Source organism: Geotrypetes seraphini, chromosome 7 (genome assembly GCF_902459505.1).
Source record: "Geotrypetes seraphini chromosome 7, aGeoSer1.1, whole genome shotgun sequence".
In the NCBI taxonomy this organism is placed as follows: Eukaryota; Metazoa; Chordata; class Amphibia; order Gymnophiona; family Dermophiidae; genus Geotrypetes; species Geotrypetes seraphini.
Window position 1 is genome coordinate 67377988 of NC_047090.1, and position 17271 is coordinate 67395258.

At 39.6% G+C, this 17271-nt stretch overlaps 1 protein-coding gene and 1 long non-coding RNA gene across 4 annotated transcripts in view; one reads left to right on the forward strand and one right to left on the reverse strand.

Moving 5' to 3' along the window:
- The window catches only part of LOC117363746, a 28913-nt gene extending 25434 nt beyond the window's left edge, over positions 1-3479 (forward strand). Inside the window, exon 3 of the long non-coding RNA XR_004540120.1 lies at positions 2367-3479. This is a non-coding gene — a long non-coding RNA (uncharacterized LOC117363746). The remainder of the gene's footprint in view (positions 1-2366) is intronic.
- The window catches only part of STK38L (serine/threonine kinase 38 like), a 129612-nt gene that overhangs the window by 8775 nt on the left and 103566 nt on the right, over positions 1-17271 (reverse strand). For all 3 annotated transcript variants that reach the window (XM_033951983.1, XM_033951981.1, XM_033951982.1), the window contains exons 10-13: positions 16782-16899; positions 14709-14832; positions 6977-7072; positions 460-551 (exon numbers count right to left, since the gene is read on the reverse strand). In XM_033951983.1, coding sequence (XP_033807874.1) covers positions 460-551; positions 6977-7072; positions 14709-14832; positions 16782-16899 — 430 coding nt within the window. The remainder of the gene's footprint in view (positions 1-459; positions 552-6976; positions 7073-14708; positions 14833-16781; positions 16900-17271) is intronic.

Genomic DNA, 17271 nt, shown 5'->3' on the forward strand with positions numbered 1-17271 from the left:
TCCATTGACCGAGGCAGCTCAGTCAAAGGCTTAAGATAGATATTAAATATGATGGGAGGCACTATGGACCCCTGTGGCACACCAGAGCTCAGTGCCCAAGGTAATGATGTGCTAACTCTGAACAGAACGGATTGTTGTCCATCTGACAAATAGGATTTGAACCATGTAAATACTGTGCCACAGATACCTGTTTATGCCTGTTTCTCGACTGGAAATTAAGCACTCACATTTAAGTTTGTAATTTGCATACTTTTATGAAATCATATTCCAACCTTCGGATTACATGCCTACTTTGATTCCAAGCTTTAGATTTTATGAATTACATGCCTATTTTCATTTGATTATGTAGTTTAAAACACTGTTTTTAATAATGGTTTATAGTTTATTTTTATTCCTGTTGAAGTCTGATTTGTCAAAAAATAAAATCTATTAGTAAAATCAAACAAAATTCCAGATTACCTGGCTGTAAAATATCAGATTCTGGAAATTCATCAAAATTTGAAGTGTCATCAATGCTTTTTATTTCTATTGGAATTGCTGCTGGTCGTTCTCTGTAGACAAATATAATCAAGTAAATAATCAAAATCATCAAGTAGACAAACAAGTCATATTATACATCTCGCTATAGGAAAAAGGTAGAATAAAAACAACCTCATTCAATCAACAACTGGGCTGGCACAAGGGGTTGTGATACCACAAGCCAATGCTTTTGTGACCCCCTCTTTAAGCTAATTTTGCAGTATGAACTGCCCAGTTAGGGGAAGATTTTTAGCCAGCAGAGTGACCTGCTTAAGTTAAAGGCTAGTGCCTGTGTGAGTTAATCCATATATTCAACACCAATATCCATATAGGCAGTGGTAGTAAATGTATGGATAGTACAGGGACTGTGATAGCATACACTATTTAGTTTAGGCCTGCTATTTAGTAGTTTAAACTAAACATCTAACAACCAAAATCAGCTGAATATCACCACTATTCACTTCTTCCCTAACCCTTGGGGTATCAGGGAGATGGCTGGTATATGAGCTTCCCTTCCCCTCCATCCCCCACCCCCTCCAGTCACACTTCAAGGTTCTATGGGGGTAGAGGTCTTGGTCAAAAAAGATGGTTGAAGTTGTTTCTTTAGGTATTTATATGTAAATAAGCTGATATGTGGTCAACCTCAAAATAATTTGATGAAAACATTTATGCCTGTATACTGCTGTATAAACAAAAAACATGGCAAATTATAAAGATCAGTTTGAAAGATATTCTGAAGAATACTTCCAGCAGATCTTGTTGAGACCGAGGCTGCTGGATGATACTGGAGATGCTGTATCTTCTAACAACTGGACCAATCTGGAAATGATGTGGAAAAGGCTGATCCGTGCAGAACTACACGAAAGTGCATTGGCTTCAGTACTTACGTAGATCAATGATACCAAGAGGGCTTAGAATCTAAAGGAGCCAAAAACCTTTACAATGGATAAGTCCTTTATGGAAAAATGGACTGCGGTCCTTAACAAATGTAGTCGAGATCTAATGATTCTGCTAGTGGAAACAACTACGAAAGTAGAAAATGATCTAAAACAACAAATTAAGAATATAGAGGAGAATCTCCAACAGGAACAACAGAATACTGAAGAGAATGTACAGAAACAAAAAGATCTGTATGATACCTTAAATCAATTTAAAGAAGGTCTGAAAATCACGAAAGTGAAGAAGTTTAAAAGAGATGAACGCGATTATCAAAAGGATAAAGTTTATAACTGGGCGAATAAGGTGAGTAGAAATAATAAAATGAAGAACAGTAACAAACCCATAACAAAGAAGGCGGCATTCGATGAATCTTCAGGTACAATGGATCTAAGTAGTGATGATGGGAGTGAAGACTCGCGTATCCAATCAAACAATGGGGGAAGTACTACATCAATATCAAAGCCGACAGAGCAATCAAAAGGATGCGGGAAGCATTTCCAAAAGCCCCAGGATTAAGGAGGATCGAATGTCAGAACAAGGACGAATCAACATCATCTATAACCAACTTGTCAAATACCACTCTATCAGATGTTCAATCTCATGTTTGAAATTGGGCCTGGGATTTGTCCCCTTCTCCAGATATGATTCTTTCCGAATGAGGATTGCCTTCTTCCGTTGATTAAGTATGTAGAATCTGATGTAAATACGTCTGTTTAAACGGGATATAAAAAGAAAAACACCATGGTCATTTTCCTGCTCTAAGCTTGATAACGCAGGACACATTGCACCAGCAAAAAAAGGTAAAGGGTATAGATGTATTAGGTAGTGGGATACGCTCAACTGAATAAGAATATTGTATGTAAGTTAAGATTAAATCAATACTTATTGGCAAGTTTTATTATTTCTAGGGGGAGTTCCTTGAAACAGCCTTTTGGCGAAACATAGATCTATGTTGGAAAATGTACCCCTTAGCCACGTTTTCGCACACCAACTAAGATAAGTATTTTATGTTGGGAATTCTAAAAAAAAAATCTTTGAAATATTTTTTTAAAAAGTAAAAAGCATCTATTTATTTATACAAAAACAGCACTTTTGAGCACATTAAATCTGAGACCGATGACAATTTTGGGTGTGTATAGTCTGCATGTATTTGAACTATATCACACGTAGTAACACCGCTGAGGTCTCAAAGAAGATGGTCGAAGTTGTTTTTTGAGGTATTTGTATGTGAATAAGCTATTACGAGTGGATACATGTAGGAAGATCCAAATCTAGCCTATGGATAACACAGCCTGAGCTAGTTGAGATACAAGATACAGTGAATAATAGAAGGGCAATTTTGCATCCTCACTGCTGGCAAATACTTTTTGAGTGACATTTCTGAAAATTGCTCAGAGCAGTTTGAGGATTTAGGAAACATTTGTTAGGTTGAAGAACTGAGTTTGTCTGCCAGTTGGTTTTGATTCCCTGGAATATAAGTAGCTTCAACTGTTAACTGATTGAGAATAGCAAAGTTAGAATAATAACTTGTATGAAATACTTGTACTGTAAGGATAACTATGACAAACTGAAACCTAAAAACTGTATATTAAGTATATTGGTAATAAACCCCCCAAGTATATAACAAGTTAGGATAAAAAAAACTTGTATCATAAACTTACTGTAATTATGGCAAAAATCATAGCCTGTTAACTGTCTTTTATGTATGTTCAACCTGTAACCATTTCTGAGCTCTTTGGGGAAAGCCGGATAGAAAAAAAATTAGATAAATAAATAAAGACTAAAGAAATTAGGGCTCTACAGCTTGGAAAAGAGACGACTGAGGGGAGATATGATTGAATTTCCATTTTGTGGAACAAAAAAATGTGCCATTCCTTTACTGACATGCATAACATACATCAGATTCTGTAGTCTACAAAAATCCTGAGTGGTGTAGAACAGGTACAAGTAGATGAATTTTTTTACTGCATCAAGATTTACAAAGACTAGGGGACACTCAAAGTTAGAGTAATACTTTAAAAACCAATAGGAGGAAATATTTTTTTCACTCAGAGAATAGTTAAGCTCTGGAATGCATTGCCAGAGGAAGTGGTAAGAGCTGTTAATGTAGATGGTTTAAAAAAAAAAAGGTTGGACAAGTTCCTGGAGGAAAAGTCCATAGTCTGCTGTTGAGACAGACATTGGAGAAGCCACTGCTTGCCCTGGATCAGACTGCTACTACTATTTGGTTTTTTGCCAGGAACTTGTGACTCAGATTGGCCTCTGTGAAGATGGGATGGACCATTGATCTGACCCAGTAAGGCTATTCTTATGAGGTAGACTTAGGAGTTATGTTAGGAAATGATTTTAAATATATAATAAATCAAACACTAGGGAGTTAATATCCCTTCTTTCTTTTACACAGAGATGCCTGGTTGATGCCTGGAATGTCCTTCCACAAGGGAAATGGTGGAGACAAAAATGGTGACAGAATTCAAAAAGCTGTGGAATGAACACAGAGGATCTCTAATTAGAAAATAAATGGTATAAAACAACAAAAACTTAAATGGCTATATGTGTGTTTGATGTGCTGAGTGGTGCTTAGATGGGAATTCTGACTTTGAAAAACTAAGGCCAGTACTGGGCAGACCTGCACAGTTGATCCACTGATCCCATCTAAATTATGGCTAATGTTTTGTGTCATAATAGTATTATGTAATAAACTCACTTTATTACTAAAATTTTGCTAAATTATTAGGGCATTTGCTTCAGAAAACAAGTTTGTACATGACCCTGTCAAACCTATGGCCAATGCATATAACTGTTTAGTACTATCCCTAATCAATTTAGAATAAAATTGCTTTTTAGCCAATTTAACTTATTAAATATTGAACTAAGGCCAGTGCTGGGCAGACTTGCATGGTCTGTGTCTGTATATGTCCGTTTGGGGGAGGATGGGCTGAGGAGGGCTTCAATGGCTGGGAGGGTTTAGATGGGATGGAGTAGGTTTTAACAGAGATTTTGGCAGTTGGAACCCAAGCACAGTACCGGGTAGAGCTTTGGATTCTTGCCCAGAAATAGCTAAGAAGAAAAAATTTAAATTGAATCAGGAACGGCAGACTGGATAGACCATTCGGGTCTTTACCTGCCGTCATCTATTATGTTACTATGTTATGTTACTATGTCTAGGTCTGGTATATTGCAGTTTGGTTAAGGATGGGAGGAAGAGGGTTTTGATGGCAACTCCAGTAATTGGAACTTGAAGACAATACCAGGCAGACTTCTATAGTCTTATGTCTCAGAAATGCCAAAGACAGAATTTATTCATGAATTAATTATGAGTGCAACTGTTGGGCAGACTGGATGGATCATTCAGTCTTTATTTACCATCATTTAGTATGTTACTATGTAAGGTTAAATATAAAAACCAAGTAGAAACAGTGCAGCTGGGTTTAAAACATTCCTGGAGGTAAAATTCCTGGAGGAAAGATCTATAAACCATTAAGACAGACTTGGAAAAAGCCTGCTTATCCATGAGAATGAATAGCATAGGTTATAGCTAATTTCTGGGATCCTGGATTGGACACTTTTGGAAATAGGGTACTGGGCTTAATGGACCGACCCAGTATAGCAAGTCTTATAGTTGCTACCCAGCTCTCCTCCTATCTCAAGAGATTCTCCATTCTTCACCCCTACCTGCTTTAGCACTGAATCCCTCCTAGTTTCCCTAATTTCAAAGGTACAACAACTACACTCACGAAACAAATTCGCTGTCCTACTACAATTCGATCTTTCCGCTGCTTTTGATGTCATCCATCACGACATACTACTTTACCAACTTTCAGAGATTGGAATCGACTCCACCGTCCTAATGTGGTTCTCAAACTTCTTACGCTCCCGTTCCTACACCGTCAACACAAATGGCACCATGTCCACTCCTTGGACTCCATCTTGCGGTGTCCCTCAAGGATCACCCCTTTCCCCTATTCTCTTTAACATCTACATGTCCTCCCTGAAACTCTTTCAACTATCCCCCCTGGAAACAATCTACACTTATGCAGATGACATCCTTGTCCTCCTTGAGACTGACCAGAACCTCACCAACCTCCACGAAAACATTACAGCTTGCATAATGAGACTCCGTGCCTGGTCCCTCTCGGTACAGATCAAACTAAACAAATCTTAAACAAAACTACTCTGGCTCGGCCCAAAATCGAACACCTGCCCACACTTTTCACACTACCCACAGGCGATACACTACAGCTCGAGTTCTCATGCAAGGTCCTTGGTATCACTATCGATTCCTCTCTCTCCCTCAATGACCACCTCAACTCCTTGGCAAAATCATGCTTTTTCAGCCTTCACATGCTGAGGAAAGCTAGATCCTACTTCAGCCAACAACACTTTGCCATCCTTGTTCAATCCATCATCCTCTCCAAACTAGATTACTGCAACGCCATCTACTTAAATCTATCAAAAAAAAGTATTCTAAGACTCCAGCTAATCCAGAATACTGCAGCCAAACTGATCTTCTCAAAACGCAAGTCTGACCAAACTTCATTGGCTCCCAATAATCTCCAGAATCCATTTCAAATGTTCCTGCCTGGCTTTCAAGATCATTCATGGAATCCTGCCTCCTCTTATCCCACTGTCTTTCAACTCCTCCAGTCCCGACTCCTCCAGAACTGCCCAAAGGCTTAAACTAGCCTTCCCCTCTCCACGCGGCATCCACTATTCAGGCAAACTGGGAAAATTCCTTCTCTTCAAAATCACAGGTCTTTGGAACGACCTCACCACCCCGCTGCGGAACCTGAGCTCCCTTCAGTTATTCCGCAAAAAACTGAAAACCTGGCTTTTCAGCAAATTGTAGCTCTATCCTTTCCCCCTTCTACACATAAGTTCATGTAATCCTTTTTCTTCTTCTCTACCCACTATTTTAAGTTCTTGTAAACCGTGTCGAGCTCCATTCTCATGGAGATGATGAAGTATATAAACTTAAGGTTTAGATCAGATTAGATTAGATTATGATCAATTAAACATCATCCATGTTATAACTATTTTATGGGAAGTACAGCACTACCCCCATGGAGACTACAGTCATTTCTTTGAATATATTTGTGAACAGGATACCTATATAAGAGGAAGGGGCCATATCATCTTTTTGTTCTTTCACAACTTGTTTTAAGGTATTGTCTGTGTTATATAATACATATTCCCACCATAACTCCTTGTGACTCTGGACAAGTCACGTAATCTTCCATTGCCTCAGGTACAAAATAAGTACCTGTATTTAATATGTAAACCGCTTTGATTGGAATCACAGAAAGGTGGTGTATCAAGTCCAATTGCCTGTCCCCTTTCCCTTTTACAACTTGAAAGTCAGTTTATATTTTCAAGGCAGAATATGTAAAAGCACATTATAAGATCTATAGGGCAGATAAAGTTAAATATGCTGCAGCAAAATGTGTACATAACTGCATATCCTTGAACAAATGAACCTATTATTCCTAATACTGTAACTCTACAATGCTATACATACCTGATATGTCCCCAGTCTACGCCCTCAAAAAACAGATGACTCTTAATCTCCTCCACGCCACTTGAACCAATTCTGCTTTCTGAATCAATACAAAATCTATAAAACCATAAAAATATTAAAGCATAGGATGGTCATTATACAGATTAGAATGTTTAATGGCAAAAGCTATGGGGCTCATAATAGAAAAAAAAAACAACACAAAACGTCTAAAAGTGGCCTAAATGGGTACTTGGACGATCAAAAAGCCTGATCATCCAAGAACCCATAATCAAAGCTGGTTTTAGACGTATCTAATTCCAGCTTAGGCCTTTCCCCTGCCTCTAAATGCATAGAGCGAAAAGAGGTGTTTTTAGAAGAGGGGAAAGGGCGGGAGGTGGGCCGACCTAGACATAGGCGTACAGCAGGTATAACCAAAAGTTTAGGCAGGTTGTCTAGTTGGCACTTATACGTTTTGACTTAGACCAAGTCAAAAAAGCTATAAGTGTTGAAAAAGGGGCCGCTGAGCTGATCGCTGCAGCTCAGCAGCCCCAGCAACCTGCCTACCGCCTACTGCAACTATCGCTGTAGGAGAGATAGCTCATCTCTCCTGCCACGATGGTGATCGCCCACCCCCCTCTGAACCACGGCACTACAGGGTGAGCATCGCGGCAGGACATCTCCTCTGCCGGCGATCCTCACCCCGAAGTGCCGCGGTTTGGAGGGGGGGTGGGCGATCATCATCGCAGCAGGAGAGATGAGCCATCTCTCCTGCAACGATCAGCCCTCCCCCGTGACTCGATCCAGGCAGGAGAGCCCAAGCATTCCTGGCCCCGCCGATCCGATCGGGCCAAGAGAGAGCCCAAGTCCTCTTGCCCCACGAGCCACGACCCTCCCCGACGAAGATCTGGGCAGGAGGGAGCCCAACCCCTCCTGTCCAGGCGAACCCCCTACCCCCACCCTCACTAAGATACAGGCAGAAGGGATCTCAGGCCCTCCTGCCCTCGATGCACCCCCCTCCCACGATCACCCCCCAGAACCCCAATCAGCCCCACCCGCTGACCCATGAGACCCCCCCTGCCCCCAATCCCCCTCCCCATACCTGTAAAAGATGTCCGGATGGACAGGTTCCAAGCCGTCCATCTGGCAAGCCAGCCATCCCACAAATGGCTGGCCTTAGGGCCTGATTGGCCCAGGTGCCCCGGAATCGGCCCAGTAGCCTTAAGCCCCTCCTGTGGGAGGGTCGCTGCTCAGGGGGCAAGAGGGCTTAGGCTCCCTCTTGCCCTGATCTTCATTGGTGAGAGTCACGGCTCTCAGGGCAAGAGGGCTTGGGCTCCCTCTTGCAGCGATCGGATCGGCGGGGCCAGGAGGGCTTGGGCTCTCTCCTGGCCCGATGTTGTCGGGGGAGGGGGGGTGAATTCTATAACCGGTGTTGTTTTTGACAGACACTTGTTACAGAATCCAGCTTTTAGGTGAAGGACTGGCTCCTCCTTCGCCTAAAAGCTCTTGTGTTGGGCGTTTGGGACTTAGGATTTTTTTAGGTTGATGATATGTTGTTAGTGTAGACATAGTGGTGGTCTGGGCATTTAAACAGCTGAACGCAGAGGCAGGCCATTATAAAAAAAAACCAACTCATTTTGGATGGTTTTTATGATGATGGCATTTTCCCCGCTTCTACTTTCAACATTTAAGGCCTTAAGCCAAAAGGGGACTTAGACTTTTTTTTTTTGTTTTTTTTTATGCCCCTCTATGTATTTGTAAATGATAAACATATTATGAATTAAGGTTATAAAAAGAAAAATGTAAAATGACAATCAATACACTACTCTGCAATTGATTATTAAAGTGGACATTTATACAATATGGATTCTACCCAAGTTTAATGATGCCTAAAATGAAAGCCACTGTGAACATGAAAGGCTATACCAGCAAGCTTAAACAAATACAGAATTATTGGAAAGTTGTGGAAATCCCTGTAATTAGACCTTCACAAGCCTTATTCAATGAAGATCTTTTTCATCAACATGAATGGGAAAATAAACCTCGTCCTTAAGGCCTGTTGAGAATCTGAGGCCTACTATATTGGAGCAATATTTGTTTTTATGTATTTGGTATAAAAAGAATTAAATATCTTTTGAGCAAAGCATCATTAATTGATCAAAAGACGTGACTGAAAAATAGCTAACCACCTGGAAAAAAGTTCATGAGTAAAGAACTTATCAGACTTATAGAATATGTTGCTGAGATTTTTAGGGCAGAAATTTTTGGTTCCTAATTTAAAAAGTCTATGTCTTGATTAAGTGTAGTACAGTAGACTTAACTGGAACTCAAGCAACCAGAAAAAATAGTCTACTGTAATATTTTAAATAAAAATGAAAATAAATTCAATTTCTGTCAGAAATTTAAGTGTAAGATTGGAATGTCACACCCGAGTATGACCACGTATTGCCTACCACATGACCGGTAGTTTGCCTGGAACAGTTTACGGCATGGCATAGTATGGGGGTCTAGTATTAGTTAGGCCTATTTTTAATAGTAACTCTCAAGCAACCAGAAGCTACATATATCTGGCATCTACCAATCCCCATGGGCGCCGGTTAACTGAGAGTCTACTGTACCATGAATTGAAAGAGTGGTTGAAACACTTAATGGAGGAAAGTTTGAACAATATTTTTAAACTATTTTACACTCTAAGACAGTGACCAACTTTTATTCAATATCTAATCTAATCTAATCTAAACCTTAAGTTTATATACCGCATCATCTCCATGAGAATGGAGCTCGACACGGTTTACAAGAACTTAAAATAGTGGGTAGAGAAGAAGAAAAAGGATTACATGAACTTATGTGTAGAAGGGGGGAGAGAAAGGGGGGAAGGATAGAGCTACAATTTGCTGAAAAGCCAGGTTTTCAGTTTTTAGCGGAATAACTGAAGGGAGCTCAGGTTCCGCAGCGGGATGGTGAGGTCGTTCCAAAGACCTGTGATTTTGAAGAGAAGGGATTTTCCCAGTTTGCCTGAATAGTGGATGCCGCGTGGAGAGGGGAAGGCTAGTTTAAGCCTTTGGGCAGTTCTGGAGGAGTCCATATAATATGTAAAAATTCATGACATCCCATATAATCTGAACAAAAACAGAAAATGTATATTCCCCTCGTCTGCTTCTTCCACATGGGCTCCCAATCCAAGAAAATGCACATGCAGAAGGAAGGGATAAGGCCTGTAAAAACATTTATCAAATCTCAGGGCCACTTCTGGGCTTAGGTCCAGAGGGAGAGCAGATCTGTTTGTTTAATCCCCATCCACTGAGACCCCATTTTGGGTCCTGATTTATAGTATGGGAACCACTGCTCTAAGACAAGCTATTCTCATTTCCACCAGTCAATTTACTTTTGTAAAATAAGCAGAAGTAAGGATCTCTGATTTAGCCAAAATTCAATCATATTACCATCATTCTAACAACCCATATTTTACTCAGGCGTGGATGTTATTCAAAAATACTATCATGGAAGCCCAGACATACTGCATGTATTTAAAAAAAGGAGGAAGGCATGCCAAACGACAGCAGGCAAGGTTAACAAGTGAGGTAAAGGAAGCTATACAGCTAAAAGAAAATTTTTCAAAAAACAGAAGGATCTGACTGAAAATAAGAAACAGCATAAGGAATGGCAAGTCAAATCCAAAACACTGGTAAGGTAGGCAATGAAAGACCTTGAAAAAAAGATTGTGTTGGAGACAAATACAGTAAAATCCTTTTTTTATTTTAATTTTTTTAGGTATAAGTAAGAAGCCAGTAAAACAATTAGCTAGACCACTAGATAAATGAAGGATAAAAGGCCTCCACAAAGCAATATTGAAGAGATTAAACAAAATATTTGCTTCAGCCTTCACTGAGGAAGATGTGGGTCAATACCAGCACTGAAAACCATTTCTGGCACAGATGAGTCAGAGAAAATAAAAAAATCTCTGTAAACCTGAACCTGAAAGATTTAATGGGGTGATCTGACAAAGTGAAGAGTAGAAAATCACCTGGACCAGATGGTATACATTTCAGAGTTCAGAAAGAATTGAAAAATGAACTTAGAACTATTGATAGTAATTTTGAATTTGCCTTTAAAATCCAGCATGGAAATAGAAGATTGTAGGATGGCCAATGTAATGCCAATTTTTAAAAAGGGTTCCAGAGATTATAGACTGGTGAGCCTGTCATCAGTTTTGGGCAAAATGATAGAGACTGTTATAAAGAATAAAATTACAGAGCATATACAGTAGTGCTGCCTGATTCACGATTCGAATCGATTCACTGATTCACTTTGGGTGAATCGATTCGAATCGATTTACCACGCAAAAAAATCGGCCTCCCGATTCGTTGAATGACCATCCCCATTCGCCCCTAAAGCAGGAGCGGCAGTGCTGCCTCTTGCTGGCCTGCCGCTCCTGCTTTAGAGGGCGAGTGAGGAGGGTCAGTTGGGAAGTGGCTTCCCCGCTAGTGCCGGCTTCCCCACAGCAACTTATCTAAATACAGCAGCCTGCCCTACAGAAGAAGATCGCCGCTGGCTCTACCAATCTTTGTAAGCTGCAATACAACGTCTGAGTCGTCTTCTCTGCCGCGGTCCCGCCCGCGGCAGAGAGAAGACGACTGGGACATTGTATGGCAGCTTACAAAGATCAGTAGAGCCAGCGGCGATCTTCTTCTGCAGGGCAGGCTGCTGAATTTAGTTAAGTTGAACACGCAGGCTTTCCAGGGGACGGGAGTATAGTCCTTCGTGGGAGGGGGGATGTAGTCCTTTGTGGGGGGTGCAGGCCTTCCAGGGGGAGAGGGTGTAGTCCTTCGTGGGGGGTGTAGTCCTTCGTGGGTGGGGTATAGTCCTTCGGGGGGTGCAACCTTCTAGTGGGGGTACAGGCCTTCAGAAGGGTCAGGCTGGCCTTCAGGGGTGGGATGCAGGCCTTCAGGGGTGGGGTGTAGGCCTTCAGGGGAGGGGGCCCTGGTGTAGAAGTATATGGAGGGAGGGAGGAGGGGGGTTCAAAGAGATGTGCATATGCCGGATTTTGGGGGGAAGAAATAATGGGTCTAAAAACAGGAGAGAGAGAGAGATGGTGGACAATGGGATTTAGGGATGAAAGGAACAGAAAGGGACCCTGGGGTGATGGGGAAGGAGGGAGAGATGCTGGATGAAAGGGTAGTTAAGAAAAGGTGGATCTGTGGAGGGAGACAAAAAAAAGGAAAGATGCCAGACCTCCGGGGGAGAGAAGGGAAACGGAAGGGGAGGACAGAGATGGCAAATGGATGGTTAGCATGGAGAAAGAAGAAAGAAGGAGACCCTGGCAAGCAAGTTATCAGAAGACACCAGAGCCTGGGACCAACAAGATTTGAATAATGACCAGACAACAAAAGATAGAAAAACTAATTGTATTTTCTGTTTTGTGATTACAATATGTCAGATTTGAAATATGTATCCTGCCAGAGCTGGTGTTAGACCGCAAATGAGAGCTAGGATTTAACAAGGAGGAAAAGTCTTTTTTGTTTCTTTATTTTGTTTACACCATGGCGCCAGTGTGGTTAGGAGAGGGCAAAGGGGGTGAAGAGGCTATAAAAGGGGTGAAGAGACTATAAAATAAACCCACCAGGGTGTTTTAAAAAAACAAAACACCCAATTGGGCAGGAAAATCGAATCGAAAAATCGATTCAATAGGCTGAATCGAATCAAAATTTTTTTCCTGAATCGGGCAGCTCTAATATACAGTACATAAGCATGGATTAATGAGTCAAAACCAACATAGATTTAGTCAAAAGAATCTTGCCTCACTGATCTATTACATTTCTTTGAAGGGGTGAATAAACATGCAGGTAAAGGTGAGCTGGTTGATACTGTATGTCTCGATTTCACAAAGTACCTCATGAAAGGCTCCTGAGGAAATTAGAAAGTCATGAGATAGGAGGTAATGTCCTATTGTGGATTAAGAACTTGTTAAAAGATAGAAAACAAGAGTAGGGTTAAATGGTGGGACCACTGTTTTTTAACATATTTATAAATGATCTAAAGGTAATTAAATTTGTTGATGACATAAAAGTTATTCAAAGTTGTCAAATTGCAAAAGGATTGTAAAAAATTCATATTGTGTTCAACAGAAAAGGAAATGCATTTCTGTTTTATTTCTCCAGCGTTGAAGTACTTGCTGAGTTTAGCTTTTGGGGTTCCCAGTTCAATTTTTGTCTACTTATTCTTGTTTCTAATTTGTGATCCCTTGTTCTGTATTTCATTAGGGTCTGTCAGTGTGATAGTAGTAGCAGGTGAGGAGCTTAGAGGAAAGAGGATTAGGGGGCCCTCCTTTATTTTCTTCCTCTGGTACCAACATGTCCAACACTGGCCCTGACCCATGCAATAGCTCCAAAAAGTTGGCCAGAACTCCCTTCTACCAAATGTGGCAGTCGCTGTCAGCATCCTAGAGCCACTGAGGTGCCAGCATCTGTGATTTAGGGATATTGTTGCTGCTGCCTGCCAATCTTGGTAAAAGGGAGTTTTGGCCACCTTTGGAGGAAGTCTTCAGCTGACAGAGCTTGAAGATCCTCATCAGCTAGAGGATTTATATTTTATTTTTACATTAGAAGCTCTGGCAGAGACCCATTTACAAAGTATGCATTCTTCCCAATTAATATAGTGTCATTGCTTATTTGTAAATAGGTCTCTACCAGAGCCTCTAACATAATTAAATGAAATAACTACTTCTAAAGTTTATGGGGATGGATGAGAAGAGATTACTTGCAGGGATGATTTTGATTCTGTCCCCTATCTCAAAACTGGACTTTCTAACCACTTTAAACCTTGCTTTACAGAATATGATTACAGCATAGGAATTGCTTTACTGGGACAGACTGAAGGTCCATCAAGCCCAGAATCCTATTTCCAACAGTGGCCAACCCAGGTCTCAAGTACCTAACTGGATCCCAAGTAGTAAAACTGATCTTATGCTGCTTATCCTAGTAATAAGTAGTGGATTTCCCCAAGCCATCTCAATAATGGCCTATGGACTTCTTTTTTAGAAAAGTATCAAAACCTTTTTTAAACCCTGCTAAGCTAACCGATTTCACTACATTCTCCAGCAACAAATTTCAGGGTTTAATTATACGTTGCACAAATTACATCCTAGGTTTTGGTGAAAATGTTATTGATATATCTTTAAATTTCTCATCAACTAGAATGTTTTATGAGAAGCGATTTGTTCTTGTAATATTAGTTTGTGCTTTTATGATTGTTAATGTTCTAGATATATCCCTCACTTAGACATAAGTGGGTTAAAAATGTGATAATATATCATTCTTTTACTGAGCTATGTGATCTGTACCAAAAGGGATGCTACAATTAACCTGAACCTAATATCTTACAAGTATTTTCTTTCAAATTAAACCAGAAATGTACTGATTTTTAAATTATTATAGCAGCATCAGAGAAAGTATACAGATAACTTATTTTTTTTACTGTAAAATTTCCTTTGTTCTACAATAAGAAAAAATTTAATATACACAATTCTCTCTCCCTTAATTCATTCCATTTACATATATTTACTGTTTTGATATACCCTAAGCTCTCTCTTTCACAGTTGACTAATCCCTCTCTACAGAAAATCCCTGCAACAAATTAGTAAATTGTCAAAATAAGCATTATCTTCTGGGGATGGGGGAAGGGTGTCAAAATACATAAGTGTAATAGCAAATGTTTGAATAATAATGAAATAAATGGAAAACAAACCTGCTGACATTACCTTTGAATTAAGTCTTTGGCTTTCTCCGAGATTGGCACCTCTGGTGGAAAAACCAGCGTTTCTTTCCAGTTCATGACTTTCCTATATGTTTCTTGTGGTGTTTCTGAGCAAAAAGGAGGATATCCTGTACAAATGAAAGAGATCTATAGTCCATGATGTTCCAATAAAACCATGTTTGGCAATTTCTATATGCTCAGAAAAATTTCTAATAGGTACTCAAAAGTACCTTTTTTGTTTTTAAATATGGGCCAGATGTATACCTTTGACCATTTTCTTCTGAAAATATAAACTGCAGCAGGATTTGGAGTAGGCCAAGGGTGGGCAAAAGTTACACATACAGTTGCAAAATTCAGCAGCTGAATATATAACTTACATGTGTAAATGGTGATGGATAATAAGCAGGTTTAACTAAATATAAGAAATCAATGTAAAATTTAGGCAGCTAATTCATAAAAATTTTATTATGCACTATTTTGATCATTTTAGTGTCTCTAATTACTGGCTTTTAACTTTTAGTTCTAGTCAACTTCTATTAACTTTTAGTTCTATTCAACTTCTTTTATTGTTTGTTTTTTTAACTACTGTAAACTGCATAGAACTTTACAGCCTTGATTATTATTATTATTATTATTAATGACACACAAACTTATTTTCCACAGCTGAAAATATGCTTAATTTTACATGGATTTCTTATCCATTGAAGGTTATGTACTGGCCTCGTGCCTTTGCAAATTGTCTTTTGAGTATAAACCCTTATAAATTTTTAACTCTTCCTTATTAAAAAAACAACTGGATTAAAATATACAGAAGTGCAAAGCAAATATTTTCACTGAAAAAGGTGGTGTTTCAACTGTCACAACTCTAGACACCTTCTGAAGTGTAAAAAAAAAACAGGAAACTACCTCTCTCCCTCCTTTCTCTACCAGGCCTAAACAAAGAGGAGTTCAAGGAGTGAAAAACATTCAACAGAAGAATTTTTCAAACATTTTCTGGAAAGGACATAAGCCTTTCACAGTATGTGTATTTTAGTTCAGGAAAGATAGGATAGGAAGAAAAGGCTTTATATGTTAAAGATCATATTAAAGCCACACAGTTGCAACATCTACATGGTAAGGAAGAGACACCATGGGTCAAACTGAAAAGAGGGAATGGAAAATATATTTATATTGGTGTGATATTCAGGCCTCCTTCACAGATGGAAGAAATGAATAGAGATTTAATAGAAGACATTCAAAATATAGCTGTAAAAGGGGAAGTACTACTAATAAGAGATATTAATATGCCAGACGTTGATTAGTATCCCTATTGGAGGATCTCCTAGAAATAGGGAGATCTCGGATTCTCTGGTTGAGAGTGTGGCACAGGGGTTAGAGCTAGTCTCAGCAGCCTGAGGTTGTGTGTTCAAACCCCATGTTGCTCCTTGGTCCCTTGCTTTGACTGGGGAGCTATCTGAAACTTATGAGCTCTCTGCAGCCATGGGCGGGAGCAGGAACTCTTGTTCCTCTGATTAACAAAAATGTAGAGGGAATCTACACCTTTGAGAATAGTAAGATCTGTTACCCTCCACCTCCATTAGAAAATTTTCTAAAACTTGAGGCCACATCAGGAATAGACCAGAAGAGTGACTTGATCATATCCATATACTTCTTAATGAGACCAGCAACCTCCTCTACCTTGTCACCAAAAAGACCACCACCCTGGCTTGGGACAGCTTTTCCTAAACTGCGGTTCTAAATCTCCACATCAGGCTATTTTGCTCATCTTCTGATAAATGTATTTTTACCTGTGAGTAAAAAAAAACAACCAAAAACAAAACCCTAAATATTTTCCCTCCTCTATCTGGGAAAGAGAATTATCACCATTTTGAAACCACATGTGTTCATTACTCAGCATACTTTGCACCTGCAAAATACATGACAAAGAATCCACATAGCATAGAACTAAAGGACCTTGGTTAACAGGTAAACAAGGAGGATGAAAACTGCCCTTATTTTCCACATGTCTGCAATTTATGTGCTAACATGCAAGTTTGCATTGATATTTCTTGGATAAAGAAAAAAAGGTTTTTCATACCTATGAGCATTTCATACATGATCACACCCAAAGACCACCAATCACACAATTTGTTGTAACCAGTCTGCATGAATACCTCAGGAGCAATATAATCTGGAGTTCCCACAGTGGAATATGCCTGAAAGAAATATTTCAGAAGAGCATTCATGTACTGTCCGAGACATATTATATAATACAAGATTGCATATGCTTAGAGTACTGATCTAAGAGAAAAACTGAAGGAGTAAATCAGCCAAAGGTCTGGCAAACAGCAGCCTAATATTGTCTTTGTCTAAAAATATATTCCCCTTTTAACAACAAAATGCTTTTCTTTCTTTTAAGAGGCAAAAATATTTATCCAAGAAAAAAAATGTTCAAGACAAGAAGGCAGTCACTGCAGATGCTCCATTACTAGTTTCTGCTCTGTCTTCAGGTTAGTAATTAATAAAGAAAGATTAGGTTCTTACCTTCATATTGAACCAAGGGTCTTCCATCAGCTCCCGCGAGTCCA